Source organism: Glandiceps talaboti, chromosome 1 (assembly GCF_964340395.1).
Source record: "Glandiceps talaboti chromosome 1, keGlaTala1.1, whole genome shotgun sequence".
Classification (NCBI taxonomy): domain Eukaryota; kingdom Metazoa; phylum Hemichordata; class Enteropneusta; family Spengelidae; genus Glandiceps; species Glandiceps talaboti.
This window is the reverse complement of record NC_135549.1, coordinates 28,422,898-28,437,009: the sequence shown is the minus strand read 5'-3', so window position 1 is coordinate 28,437,009 and position 14,112 is coordinate 28,422,898. Positions and strand designations below refer to the sequence as shown.

At 36.0% G+C, this 14,112-nt stretch overlaps 1 protein-coding gene across 1 annotated transcript; it reads right to left on the bottom strand.

Annotated features, from left to right (window-relative positions):
• Positions 1-2,265: 2,265 nt before the first annotated feature.
• On the bottom strand, positions 2,266-13,971 carry LOC144435405 (sodium- and chloride-dependent GABA transporter 1-like). The gene is made up of 12 exons (XM_078124004.1): positions 13,671-13,971; positions 7,567-7,698; positions 6,843-7,107; positions 6,503-6,635; positions 5,888-6,022; positions 5,363-5,466; positions 4,976-5,100; positions 4,469-4,581; positions 3,969-4,100; positions 3,584-3,787; positions 2,991-3,158; positions 2,266-2,490 (listed from the first exon to the last, which is right to left on the bottom strand). The coding sequence occupies exons 1-12, from the start codon at positions 13,969-13,971 to the stop codon at positions 2,266-2,268; spliced, it is 2,037 nt and encodes a 678-aa protein (XP_077980130.1).
• Positions 13,972-14,112: the final 141 nt, after the last annotated feature.

Here is a 14,112-nt window from a genome sequence, read left to right as displayed (position 1 = left end):
TCATCAAGTGACATTGTATGGAAAACTAAGAGATTAACGAAAACAAGAAGACTGACAATTACAAGAAAATTTTAGAGGTAAGTAATATAGTTGGTTATAAAGTACTGAACCAGATAGACGTAATGACGGACAGGGAAATAGAGACAGACTGAGATTATAAGCAAACAGACAGACGGACATATATGTAGGTAGGTAGAGAGATACTAGTAGATCGACAGACAGAAAGACAGACAGACAGACAGACAGACAGACAGACAGACAGACAGACAGACATATATACAAAGATATGGCAAATCTTACAGATTTACCAATATAAATCTCATCAAATCTCAAAGTAAAAAATAATATAAAGAAATTTATTCATAGTATTTCAAAATTTTACAACACACCTCTGTTCATAGTGCATAATTCTATGACTCTGCTGTCTAGTAATACCTTAGTTTTCATATATACCTGAGGGTTTTTAAGCTTGATTCATGAATTCTTCTCACATTCTCTATTCCAGGTTATGCTTTTCATGGAGCATGAAATCCTCGTCATTACGGAACAGTTACCAGTATTGAAATCGATGGATGTACAGTGCATCTGTACACAAATATTGTAATTAATATTATATGTAATTATGAAAATACTGAGATTGATATTTAATATCTCGTTTGATTAAAATAATTCAACAAAAAACAGTTGTGTCTTGTAAGAATTTTTGCTTTGATTGATAGACTTTTTTTATATCTTAAGAGTAGCAAAACCCCGCCCATTTCCAGCGGACCATTCCCATAGTGTCGCTTATGAGAGCTCCCCCGGGGAGGAGGCTGCCACAGACGTGACGGGGCATGCATGGTCCACAGCCCTGACCTTGGCAGGCCTGAATCCATGCGCCTTGGCAAGCCCTGTTAGTCATACCTTTACCAGGCCTGCCACAACCCTGTTTTGGTTTTGGAATTTCGGAATTCCAATATCCTTATCAAACGATGAAATAAACGACAGCGAGAGAAGTTTCGACAAAGATATAACGACATGGATCTGACAACTTAAAGCAATATCACCATAGTAACGTTGTTGTACTCCGAATGACAGGAAACGCCCGTTTAAATCCAATCTGAGTTCCTGGGGATGCAGTGATCGGTTAAATTTTTAAACTGGGTATGCGCACCCGATACCCCAGTTCGTCTCCCTATGGAAGTACCCCTGTGGAATGGGGACTTGGTTATCGATTTCTTTGACTCATACATTCCTGCTATCAATAACACAAACATTTAAATAAAGGAACTCATCATCGCTTCATACAGTGAATATTTATTCTAAACAAACAAGTTCATTGAATAATATTAAAGTGGAACACCGCTCCAGGTAAAGATATTTTCATAAACTGTGGGTTCTAGAGGGTCATTTTAATAATTATATTAACCTCATATAAGTTTTCGCCCGATTGCCATTTTGAGAAACACCAAATAGAAAGTTGTTTTCACAACCAGTGTCCTAACGTTGCCTCATTGGAAGTCAGCAGACATCCATATACATTAGATGAACAATAATTATTCATGAATTTATCTGAAGGTAATAATAAGTTAGGGAGACAATATTTATTATTTCATCCAAAATATATATGCATATCTGCTGACTGTCATCCGACAACACTAGATCATCAATTCCAGCTAAGACACAGTTACAGTACAATGAATGTGAAACAAGATAGTGTTTGACAATAGCGGTGCGAAATTTATGAGATGTGAAATAGTGAAATGACACTCCAGAACACAAAGCATATGAAAATAATTTTTCTAGAGCGGTGCTCCCCTTGAAGATTAACAATTCTTCCGTTCTTATAATATTCACCTAAATAGTTTAATTCATTGATAAATGTCGGCAAAGTATCATTTAAATGAGAGATGTGATTTACTGGGAACGTTTACACTTTACTCTAGAAAACTGAGAGACACTAACGACAGATATGCATTTTAGCATGAATATGGCTTAGGTAATGGTCTCACATAAGTTATTATTGTTTGCAAATAGCGACGATACTATGTTTTCGAAATCTCATTTAGAAGGCTACCTATAGGCGTCAGTCTTAAAATGAAGAATTTATCAATGTAGTGTATAAATGAAAACAATCGAATAAAAACGAATATTTACAGCTTTTTGTTGTCCTGTACAAATGGTTATATATACCCTGTATTTACAACAATACATGTCAACTTGTACAAAGACTAATAAAAGGTCACATAGAGAGGTCAAAGCTTAATAATGTACGTGAATGCTTCGTCATTTTACCGGGTCGCCAATTTCCAATTTATTATTACCGCTGAGGGAGGGATTACCATTTATATTGTTCGGCAAATGTTCTATATCTCTCAACATTTCATTATCATTATAAGTATATCTGGGCGTGTCCTCCCCTGAATCTTCAAGGTCGTCGTCTGCCTCTATCTCATTCGTTTGTCCACGAAGTGTAAGGTAGGGTGGTGGATGAAGTCCCGTCTGCCATCGCTGAGATAAAGGCATAGAACAAAGCAATGATTAGCATATATTAGATAGGAGAGAGAGAGAGCGAGAGAGCGAGAGAGAGACAGAGAGAGAGAGAGAGAGAGAGAGAGAGAGAGAGAGAGAGAGAGAGAGAGAGAGAGAGAGAGCGAGATCTAGAGAGAGAGAGAGAGAGAGAGAGAGAGAGAGAGAGAGAGAGAGAGAGAGAGAGAGAGAGAGAGAGAGAGAGAGAGAGAGAGAGAGAGAGAGAGAGAGAGAGAGAGAGAGAGAGCGGGGGGGGAGGGAGAGAGAAAGGCAGACAGACAGACAGACAGACAATGACAGAGACAGAGAGAGATCTTGTATGGTCAAAGATGTCAAAGATGTCGTATCAATATCAATATGCGAAGAGATAAAGGATGCTCCTCCAGATCTAATAATTTCACTCCTCATCAGTAATATTGTCGAAATAATACCATAAAATTTATAGATACAGATTAAAGTTCAAAGTTCATAGGTCATCTTACCTCTTTAAATGTTCCCGGTGTGACTATAAAACCGTAGATTAAGTAGGTAAGTATCCAATGCATTGACACTGCGGCCATCAACCAACCTAACACTTCTCCCCATAGGGGATATTTATAACCTTCATAGTAGGCACCACTGTATGTACCAAAACTAAAGATGAGGATGAACTGTAACATAGCAAAATATACAAGATATCACTGAGTATTCTTATCACTTAGTTTACAATTAGTTCAGAGAGTTGTATATATGTTGTGTTGGTCTCACTTCAACAAACTCGACTGGTTTGATCTTTGAAAGGTAAGTGAGAGATATAGTGAGACCACGACAATTGGGTAACTAAAGAAAATGTATTCCTGATGAGAAATTGTGTCTTGTTCGAGTGATTTATACAGAGAAAGTAAATCTACTTTTCTGAAAAGTCCACCTTCAACCTAAACAATGCTAACTGAAAATGGTTTCCCTGAAAAATGGCGTCTTTTTAGAGAGATTTTACAGTAAGTAATTTTACTTTCCTGTAACAGTCCACCTTCAAAAAAACTAAACAGTTACTATTATATATAGTGAATTGAGACATAGTGCATATGATACTTACTATCAGGAGCAGTGGAGTGATCACACACCAACAAATAGGCCAGCCATAACAAGGTGTGTATCCAAGCATATCTGATATTGCCCGCATGTAGTATTTTATACCCCAGACGTAACAGATGACGAAAGATTCACTCAATGTTGACCAGAGGAGGACGTATCCACTGGCACCCCAGCCATCCATTAATGTGAAAAAATACATACCGGCCTGTAAAGACAACATACTGTAAGTGAAAGTACACATACATTGATGTATTTCGTCATTTCTCGTCCGTCCGTCCGTCCTTCCGTCCATCCATCCATCCATCATTTACCCAAGTGCACATTTTGCAGGCATAGAAGAGCGACCTCTGGTGTCGATAATAAGACCGTCATTCACAAGTACTTACGTGTGTTATACACGGTAATGCCAAAAAGTAGTACAGTATGCAGACAATAGCTAGACATTGAGGACGGTATCTTCTGAAAATTCGAGGATATTCATCAGCAATACACGTGTAGAAACCTTCAACCACGCAAAACTAAATGAAAAAGAGCAAACCCAGTAAATTATTTGTACTCGAGTATTGATTAAACTACTGAATTTTAAGTCTCATATTTTATACGAAAATCTAACTCAAATATGTTATTAGTCTAAGTTAATTGTTTGCTAGTAATTATAAATGTAATAAAGGTTTTCAAGCAGCTCATTTTTGTGTGTACTATTGGCAAACTCTGTCTATTATTACAAGTAATTCTCTTTATTAACACAGGTGTAGATTTTTCAATTATGTTTATCATGGAAAATGAAAACAACAATAACAGTAACAGCAAAAGCAACAAAAAACAACCACAACTATAAAACATTTGCTAACAAACAAACAAATAAACATCACAGCTACCCTCGTACCTGGCTGTCAAGACCCAACATCAATATCATTACAAAGAAACAAATGGCCCAAAAATTAGAACCAGGCATCTCAGCTATGGCTGTAGGCACGGCTATAAATGTCAATCCTGGACCTGGAACGAGGTTGCATACTAAATTATGTAATGTGATGATGGTACGGTGGCATTATACATGACGGTAATGTGCTGATTATCTACAGTGAATGGGTTATTGCGAACATTGTTTTTGCATATGGTAAATTTATGTAGCGAAATAAGGAGCTGAGAAAGAGACAGCAACTTCGTATGGACTGAGATATCGTTAAATTAGTTCTAGCATGGCTCAAATAATGTTCGCAGGAATTAAATAAATGTTTGTAAACGAGTGCGACTCGGAGCACACACAGACAGACTCAGACACACAGACACACGTACACACACGTACACACACGTACACACACACACACACACACACACACACACACACACACACACATACACACACATTAATACAACTACATATACTCACCATCATCTACAACATCATGTACTTCTTTGCCTTGATCCCATGCCATGTAACCAAGTATAGCAAATATCATAAACCCTGTATAGAAACTGGTAAGGCAATTCACCAAACATACCACAAGTGTGTCGCTGTAATAAACCAATAAATTTATACATTTTACGCATTGTCATTTCTGGCAAAGTACGGGATATCACTAACTATTCTGTAAGTAGTTTATACTGGTCAATTAGTGTTCATAGCAAGAAACAACGCTGCCAAAATAGATTATACATTACAATCGTTGAGGGCGCTCTAAAAGTAGCCATTGCACGCTAGACACATGTTACTATACATATTCTTCACCAGCATAAACCAAAACTCAAATACAATACAATAATAAGATTTACTTACATTAAGATGTTGTTATGGTATTTATTGTAACTACCAAGTGAAATCAATGACGTAAATCCAACAGCCAATGAGAATAGAATCTGAGAACCCGCATCTACCCATACCTGCATAAATAAATAAATAAATAAATAAATAAATAAATAAATAAATAATATGTAATGATATATATATATATATATATATATATATATATATATATATATATATATATATATATATATATATATATATATATATATATATATATAGGTTAGTTAGATAGTTCTACAAGTCACCCAATCAATCGCTATCGTCAGACGATCGCGCGAGATCAGCCAATTCAATAGGCTTAAGTATTTAGTCAGTTATCAAACCAGTCTCTAGACCAGTAATAGTCAGACAGCCAGCCAACTGTCCGTCAGTTGATAAATTCCCCGCCTGCCAGCTGCTCAGGCAGCCAACTATTTTCTGAACAACATTCAACTTTATCGGCGTTCTGACAACATACCACGGTGTTTTCTATACGACAACTATTCTATCATATACCTGGGCGTCTTTTAATCTTTCCATGTCTGGGACAAGGTAAAAGTAAATCCCATCGCCAGCACCTGGCAATGTCACAGCACGGATTAACAAGATAGTGATAATAACGTATGGAAAAGTTGTAGTAAACCAGACGATCTGAAAAAAAATTGAATAAGAATATCAACTTATTCACTTCACTAAGATTTAAAAATTCACACTTTATTCAGAATCTCCCCTGCTAAATCTAATACTTATTAATTCCAATACTACATACCCTCTAAGGGTATTGAATCCAATACTATGTACCCTCACCGTATTCGAAATACACAATTGATTAAAAAAAAATACACATTCATCAAAATAAAACATGTTTAGATAAGACGTTACAAAATATTTGGGACGAAAGATCATAAATGTATAACACATGTAGTATAGTGATTTAAGTAATGTGTGTATATTCAACAGTAAAGTTGACCAATTACTGAAGCCTCAACCAACAGCCAACATTTCGTGTACTTCTACCATTGAAAAACTAAGCCATGTTTGAATTTGGCATCTGATTTTTTTAGCCTTGTAATATATAGCCTAATTATCTCCGTAGCCAAAGTCAGTAAATCGTCAGATGTGATTCCTTACCTTTCCTGTAGTTCTAATTCCTTTCACTATGCATATATACGTCAGAATCCATGCTACAAGTAGTGAGACAGCAAGTGGCCAAACGATTCCCTCAATATGTTCTATTCCGTCAGATATTTGTAGAACAAAATTACTGAAAAAAGGGAAGTTCAAAATATTTGGATAGCAAAATCATCCAAAAAATATGAAGAATTGAAATGAATGTTCGAATTCCATGCACTAAAAGTTGCATTCCCTCTTGATAAAAATGTCATGATTCGGAGACCACAGTAAATGTGACGTGTACAGCAATAAAAAGTGACGTCATCACTATGGCTGCTACAATTCGAAGACCACTTACTTCCAGTACTGTTCTGCGGGAGTCTCAGCAACTTCCATACTCATAGTAATATTGCTATACTCTCCAGTGAGGAACTCTGTTCCATTGTTTGTTGTGTTCATGGTCTTGCTGTCATAACAGTATATATCATTCCACCAACCATCGCAGATAGACCAGGGAAGGGTTGGAGAAAACGAACAGGCCAGGTAGATGAGAGTCCATGACAGGATAACTATGTAATAAATATTCATCATACAAGCTATCGTTGTGGCACCGTATCCGACACCTATAACCACAAATAGATAAATAAATATCAAATAAAGCGGGAAAGTGAATGAAAAAAGGATTCAACATTTTTTGATCTATTTGGTTTTCATTTTATTAGCAAATATAATAAATTTCCATAACAATTTTCCATTTTGGTTATCTCTTTCAAAACTTACTCTTTACAAGTGAAAATACTGCACAACAATAATTGTTATGCAAGGTTTTTGAAATGTTGCATTTTTATCAGCAAAATATCAAAGAAATGTAAGAAACTATGAACCTAAAATAGATCAGGTGTTAGCAATATTTACATTTAATTGATTCAAAGGAGGACCACGTTTTTTCTACAACAAACGGTCCACTTTCTCTGCACCAACATTTATTCCCAGTCAAGTGTGGTTATTTACTAGTAATATGGAGGAGTATTGTTTTTACAAAACTAAAAGTAGCTCCATTGTTTTACTACTACTACTATTACCTTTAAAGACTGGGATAACTTCCCAAGCACGTAGACCACCAAGTTGTAAATACTGCCCGAATCCAAGTTCCAAGTAAAACATCGGTATACCAATGAATATGAGACATATCGTGTATGGTATGAGAAAGGCTCCTGTAAAAAAATGGAAATAATTGAAAGAGGTTATGACTGTCTGGATTCCAAAGTCAGATTAAAAACTGGCACATAGTATAAATACATGTAATATGTGCATCGGATCCACTGCATGTACTTCCACAGAAAAGCCCACAGTGTCATGTTTACACTCCCTTTTATCTATATATGTTGCTCGTTTGTTGAGGAAATAAAGACATGGACAGATTTAGGTGACAATTAGAGAGATTGGCTATGAGACAAGATTTTGGTGGACCGTGATGACATGACGGCAGAAGTGTCGAATTGGAAAATTTAGCCGTTTTGTCAAAAATTAGTAAAATGGCGCGGCATAACATTTGTATTTATCTAGGTTTTTGTGAGTGACGTGACGAATGCAATGACATCCCTAGAAATGTGTTGTATGATAACCCATTTACCAATTGAAATTGTTACTACGCAGGGTGTTCATTATTGCATGTAAACCCATATTGCAGTGGTTAGTAGTTTTAATTAAATTGCATCTAATTTAATAGACACATATTAATTCATAAGGACAAAGTGTGGATGGAATGCTCTGTTGTTACTTATTAAATTTCATTTTAATTAAATCAATGACATTAATTCATAAGAACAAGATGTGGATGGAACGTCGTATTGTTAATTAAATTGTAGTTCTAAATTAAATCGATGCTTTTTTGCTTTTTAATTCCTTATAAGAACATAGTCGCGAATGGCACACCAAGTGATGTGATTAAGATATAGACCTTTGATTAAATCGTCGTTTTCTTTGATTCACGTGGAACCAAGTCTTGACACTTCTAGCACCAATCAAATAATTACTTTGGAGGCGCCCTTATTTTTAAAAAAAAGTTGTATAACTTTCCTACTGGAAAAAACTGCTGAGCGTTGGTTGAGTTGTGCTAAACAAGCTTTAAGTGTTCTCTATATTTTTCTTAATTTTCATCTATCTTGTTGCAGTGAGTTTTACCACCAAGTATGAGACCTTATCAACCTTCCACAATTAATAGCAAGGTGGTGACGAACAAACAGGCAACCAACCACGCGTTCGTACCTTTTTCCTACCTGTTTACATACGGGTATTCAGTCAATGTACAAAGTACCATCAATATTATTTGTAAATAGGTCAGTTAGAATGATTGAACTGTTTCATAGTAAAGTATGATTTAGTTTGCAATTGACAACAATTAACGACTCGGGAAAAATAGTGAAATGATCGCGATGACACGACATACTACTAGAGCTTCAAGTTTATGTTCAAGTTTCAATGTACTAAACCTGCATTCAGTGAAATTTATTGTTCTTTACTGAAAATCACAACTGACTTTGACAGTGACTTATTTGTATATACATTCCTAATGTCAAATCACCATCACTCTATCACGTGATTGAGGGAATGAAGTCAGAATATTTGATTTTTTTTGCACATGAAGCTGTCGCTAGGGGGCGATATGACAATTATTGCTGACCTGCTCATGCTTCACTGTGGGAACTTTCAATTCTGGATTATAACTCAGTCAGTAAACTGAAATTTAAAGAAACCCCAATCTAACTGGAGATAGAAAAGTAACCTTTCCCAGATTCGATGAACATTTACAGCACATATGTATGTGACTGTACCGGCATCGTAATCATTTATATTCGAGGTCAACGTTAACATCCTTGCAATTGAAGAATGGTGTACAGTCTGTACGGGAGGGCCTACCTTCCAACACAATGTAATATTTGTGTATTGATAAATTCTAATCTTAATGACACCTGTGATGATATTTCTATCATATTTACATCATACGAATGACAAATTATACCATATATATCTCCGTCGACTGGACGGATTCCATACATAGCAACCCTTGATGTCAACTTATTATAATAAATTAGTCTTAATACAAGTAGTTCACGATAGTAAATTCAATAGAGCAAGGCCAGACTGTGATGACTGTCGTGATAAAATGGTACCCGTAGTTGTTGGTTCGTGTTTTTATATCATACGGGTCGAACTAGAATTAAAACGGGCTGAGAGATTAAACGTTATTTGTGGCACGAATTTAGATAGTTTGTGTGATAATTGACATACAGGGGAAACCATGCAGCATCATACAGTCGGTAAAACGTAAGAAATAAACGGAGAATTTGACAAAGTAAGCCTATCGACTTGAACAGGGGATCGAATCGTTAATCGTAAATTATGAGAACCCTTGGTAGTGTAAAAAGAACTATCTTTTACATATACAGTGTGTCTTCTCAAGAAATTTCAAACGTCGTCAAAAGTGAAATGATTTCTAATTTACATATAATGAGATGAACAATATTAGTTTGAACAAGTGAAAAGACTTGTATTATCAAAATGTCAAGTCATTGCAAAATGAATTTTTCAACAAAAGTGCCTACGATCTTTGTATGTCTATAAATAGGTTACTATGTTGACTTGGTTGGCATGCATAGAAATGTTGGCTTTTGGAATTGGGGCGAACGATTACATTGTAAATGGTACCTACACAGTCACGTAAATTTACTATCATTATAACGGGTGGCTTGGATAGTATGAAATGGGATATCTACATGACATACGCATACCTAACGAGATACTGACTTGGATCGTATCTCAGACCACTATATTTAGTGGTCTGAGATCGTATCAACGTGTAACTGGATATCTACGCTGTTTTGATACTGCTAACTAGCATCCATGCTAGACAGATAGACGCATTCCATATCTCTCTCACTATGCATATCATTTGAAATACTTGCGTTGCCCATTTCTTGTGATAGCTCACAGTACTTCACAGTATGTGCCCCGTTTTGGTTTAAATCAATGCACAAAATGCAAACACATAATACATAATATAAACCTATTTAGAATCCATTCTGAGTCAACACGGTGAGGTTATTAAATATTCACATAGATGCTTGGAAATTGAGATTAATTTGTCATTTTCGAATTTGTTGGTAAACCCCACGTCATATTTTATCAAGTGGCATCTTATATCGTAAACGAATTCCTAACGATATCGGTACTGATTGCTAGAAATGGCTCATCGCAACAGGTTTTGCTAGTTAGTGTCCAAGATCTAGGACGATCGCGGTGTGATGGACAGTTTGCATAGTACCGGTATGGAACAACCTGAGTTTACCCTGGCTTGTACACGAACTTAGCAATCATGTACCGGTGTCATATCCACGTACACACAAAATTAGGTGGCAAAACCTCAAACGCAAAAGTTAGTAGTTGACATCACAACTAAATTTCAATATCTCATACTGAAAAAACCCAAAAACAAAAACAACAACAACAACAACAACAACAACAACAACAACAACAACAGCAAACATATACCAAGCGCAGACAATAAATGTCACTGTACACCGTTAAAGTCACACCGATTACCGGTATATACTAACAATCAATTCATTCTCTCTTCTCACCCACGCCCAATTCATCATGCAACCATCGGTACTTAGTCTAATAATAGAGTAAGTAGGAATCCATGTTTTCATTGGTAATTTATAACCCTGGACACCAGGCTACTAAACAACGTTTTGCCTTTAATATAACGTTTATAAGATATTTGGAGTCCTTTTTAAAGTCTGTCATATATGACATCTTTTGTAATGTATTGCTTTTATACAGTTCAGTAAAATACCTACAACTTTATATCAGATTTTCAAGGTTTATCAACAGCTTTATGATGACACCTAGAAAGGTTTGCGCATGCTTTATTGTGATGTCAATGTCACGAGTTTATTTTTTAGGTTATATGAGAGTACGGTACGTCAATACATACAGTTCAACATTTCCCGCATGTAAGTATATATATTCCATAATATGCATATGGTCGTCGGTCCATAATACACAACATGTGTTTACAAGAACAAAGACGAGACAATGCAACAAGTACAGCTCATTGCAGCTTACTGTTCACTCTCTTTCAGGCTGTTTGATGCAATCATCAAGATACATGTATATACAAATAAGAAAACTGCACATGCTACACTTTAAGACAGCAAGTCTGAATGAATACAGTTTCTTGCTACATTTTGTCTTAAATGAAATGAACAACAGCATGTAGACATTAAGTGAACACTGGGAAGGATGGCGTCAACCTCTATCTGCCAACACTTGACACGTGACCAAATTGAAAGTTGTCACAAGTGGAGAATGGATACTGGCATCATAAACGTATGTCTTGCGTCAAAACCCGGCGTTTCACATTAGAAATAATTATGCGTTCACATTGTCCATTATATACTATGCTGTATTTATTCACCCTTAATACTATCTAAAATATAACGTGCAGTTTCTTATCGGTTTTCTGCGTGGTTGTCTCAAACAGACAGTGAGTGAACAGTAATCTGCAACGCACTGTAAATACAATATTAAAAAAAAACTATTACGAATGTTCATATAGTTTTTGGCGCAATCTCATGCCATATACTACAAAGGCTTGATAAACGTGGCATAAAATCTATATTTGCTGTGGAAGTGTCTAATCAGAGAAAGTGGATACAAGAGGTGTTGTTGAATATACATATACTTCCCCCTGACATTTAATTGAAAAAAATGACACACGTATACAGGGATTTTGTCTCTCATGTATTGTGTGCTTCCTATTCGTCACATTTCAAGTTTACATGGATACACACAATCTAGGTGAAAACAAAATTTTAAAGTTATGTGGCGGATACATTTGACAAAAACTGTGTCGCTCTAACATCGAGAAGGACAGGACTTTATATTGTCTATATAATTGTTAACTTTGCCAAAAAAGAAAAAAATGTATGCAAGTATTGTTTAGTCGTGTACAAAGTGCGGTGGGTGGAATTGGGACAGTGACTTTATGTGACAGTCACAAAGCATTGATGAATAAATTTCATAGCATGGATTGTGAATTCTCAGTTGAGCTAGTGTGTATATATATCGGTTTGGACTTAGATAACTGTTAACAAAGCAGGTCGGGTGGGGATATATATCTTTGTCAACAGTATCTGGACGAAAGTTCAAACCCGTGACAGAGCGACGCCTACATTATTCAGATAGATGCACAAATCGCCAAAATATTCACCAGAATACATATTATACAAGATTATGTGATATCTGTTGATTTGAACAGAAATGGCCAAAGATAACGTGGATAAATCAATTATACACACCTCGTATTATGTATATCTGCAATTACAAAAGTTATTGTATGTAAATAATCAAGGCACTTACTAGGTACACGATGGCGTCTTTTCATTTTTTTTGTGTTTGCCAAATTTCAAGTGAAAATTATGAACTAATAATACCATTGATTGAGAAATGGTTGACAGCGGAGATCGAATAAACGTTTACAGTGTCAAAGTAGCACGTGTATGTCTCCTTCGTGTTGAATTATTGTTTGTGATATCTCCTAATAATAATCGCAGAACTCGTGAGTTGTTGACTTTCTATTTAAGCTCCAACTGTATTTCCGAAATTACTTATAAGTAGTTCTTACAATCCTATCGATCGTTATTTTGACTATATATATTACAGTAACTGATCACATAATGGTTTCATTCTCTGATACAACGGTTTGTTGATGACGTACTGGAAACTAATTAACTATGAAATACACACTGTTATGGTTTAATTAATGAGGTTGCTGGCATTTATTGACAACACATTCATATTGACCACTGCATTTAGAGTTTTTTTGGCGGGAAAATTCACCCCACGGTTTTAGATATTAGTTTTAGTTCAGTGCGCTGCATTGTCAGTGTTCAAACTCGTTGTGTTGTTACCGTTACCGGGCATCTCATTTTTGACAAACTATTTCTATCACGTACACACGTCGATACACAGTTTTATCTTAGCACGTGGTTCGTGTACTTTGAAATGCACGCTTTGCACTTGTGGACCATAACTATTAGATGTACCAAATTAGACAAGTCAAAACGATATGAGCGCAAAGTCAAACATTTTAAAGAATTGTCCGTAAGATAATACTTACCACCCCCATTTTTGTAGCACAGGTAGGGAAACCGCCAGATGTTTCCGAGGCCCACGGCGTAACCTATACAAACTAAAATAAAATCAGCTTTGCTATCCCACCCAACACGTTCTATGCTATCTCCATCATCAGAGTTTTCTTCGCTTTCTACATCAGAGTTTGGTGCTCCAAAAGTATCAATACAATGGTCGTCCACAAGGTCAATACCAGTACGGGTGGGTTGATCGTTTGTCGCCGAGTTCAAATCTGCCAGTTGAATAATGTCATCGTCTTTTCTTTCGCTGTCTACAACTAAACTCATACTGTCACATTACGAGGTAGCTGTCCAAATGCCAAGCTAGACAAGGTATGTACTGTGTATTAATGCTGAATGCATTATTTACACGATTCTGTAATCATTATCTAGGTAGTTTGACCCGTACGAGTATCTATACCAGACTGA

Excerpts from the sequence above, each read along its gene's own strand:
- LOC144435405 (XM_078124004.1), bottom strand. The coding sequence starts at position 13,971 with ATGAGTTTAGTTGTAGACAGCGAAAGAAAAGACGATGACATTATTCAA. Across the intron at positions 6,636-6,842 it reads CCCGCAGAACAGTACTGGAA|TAATTTTGTTCTACAAATAT; the intron begins GTAAGTGGTCTT and ends CCCTTTTTTCAG. Across the intron at positions 4,101-4,468 it reads TGTTGGGTCTTGACAGCCAG|TTTTGCGTGGTTGAAGGTTT; the intron begins GTACGAGGGTAG and ends TTTTTCATTTAG.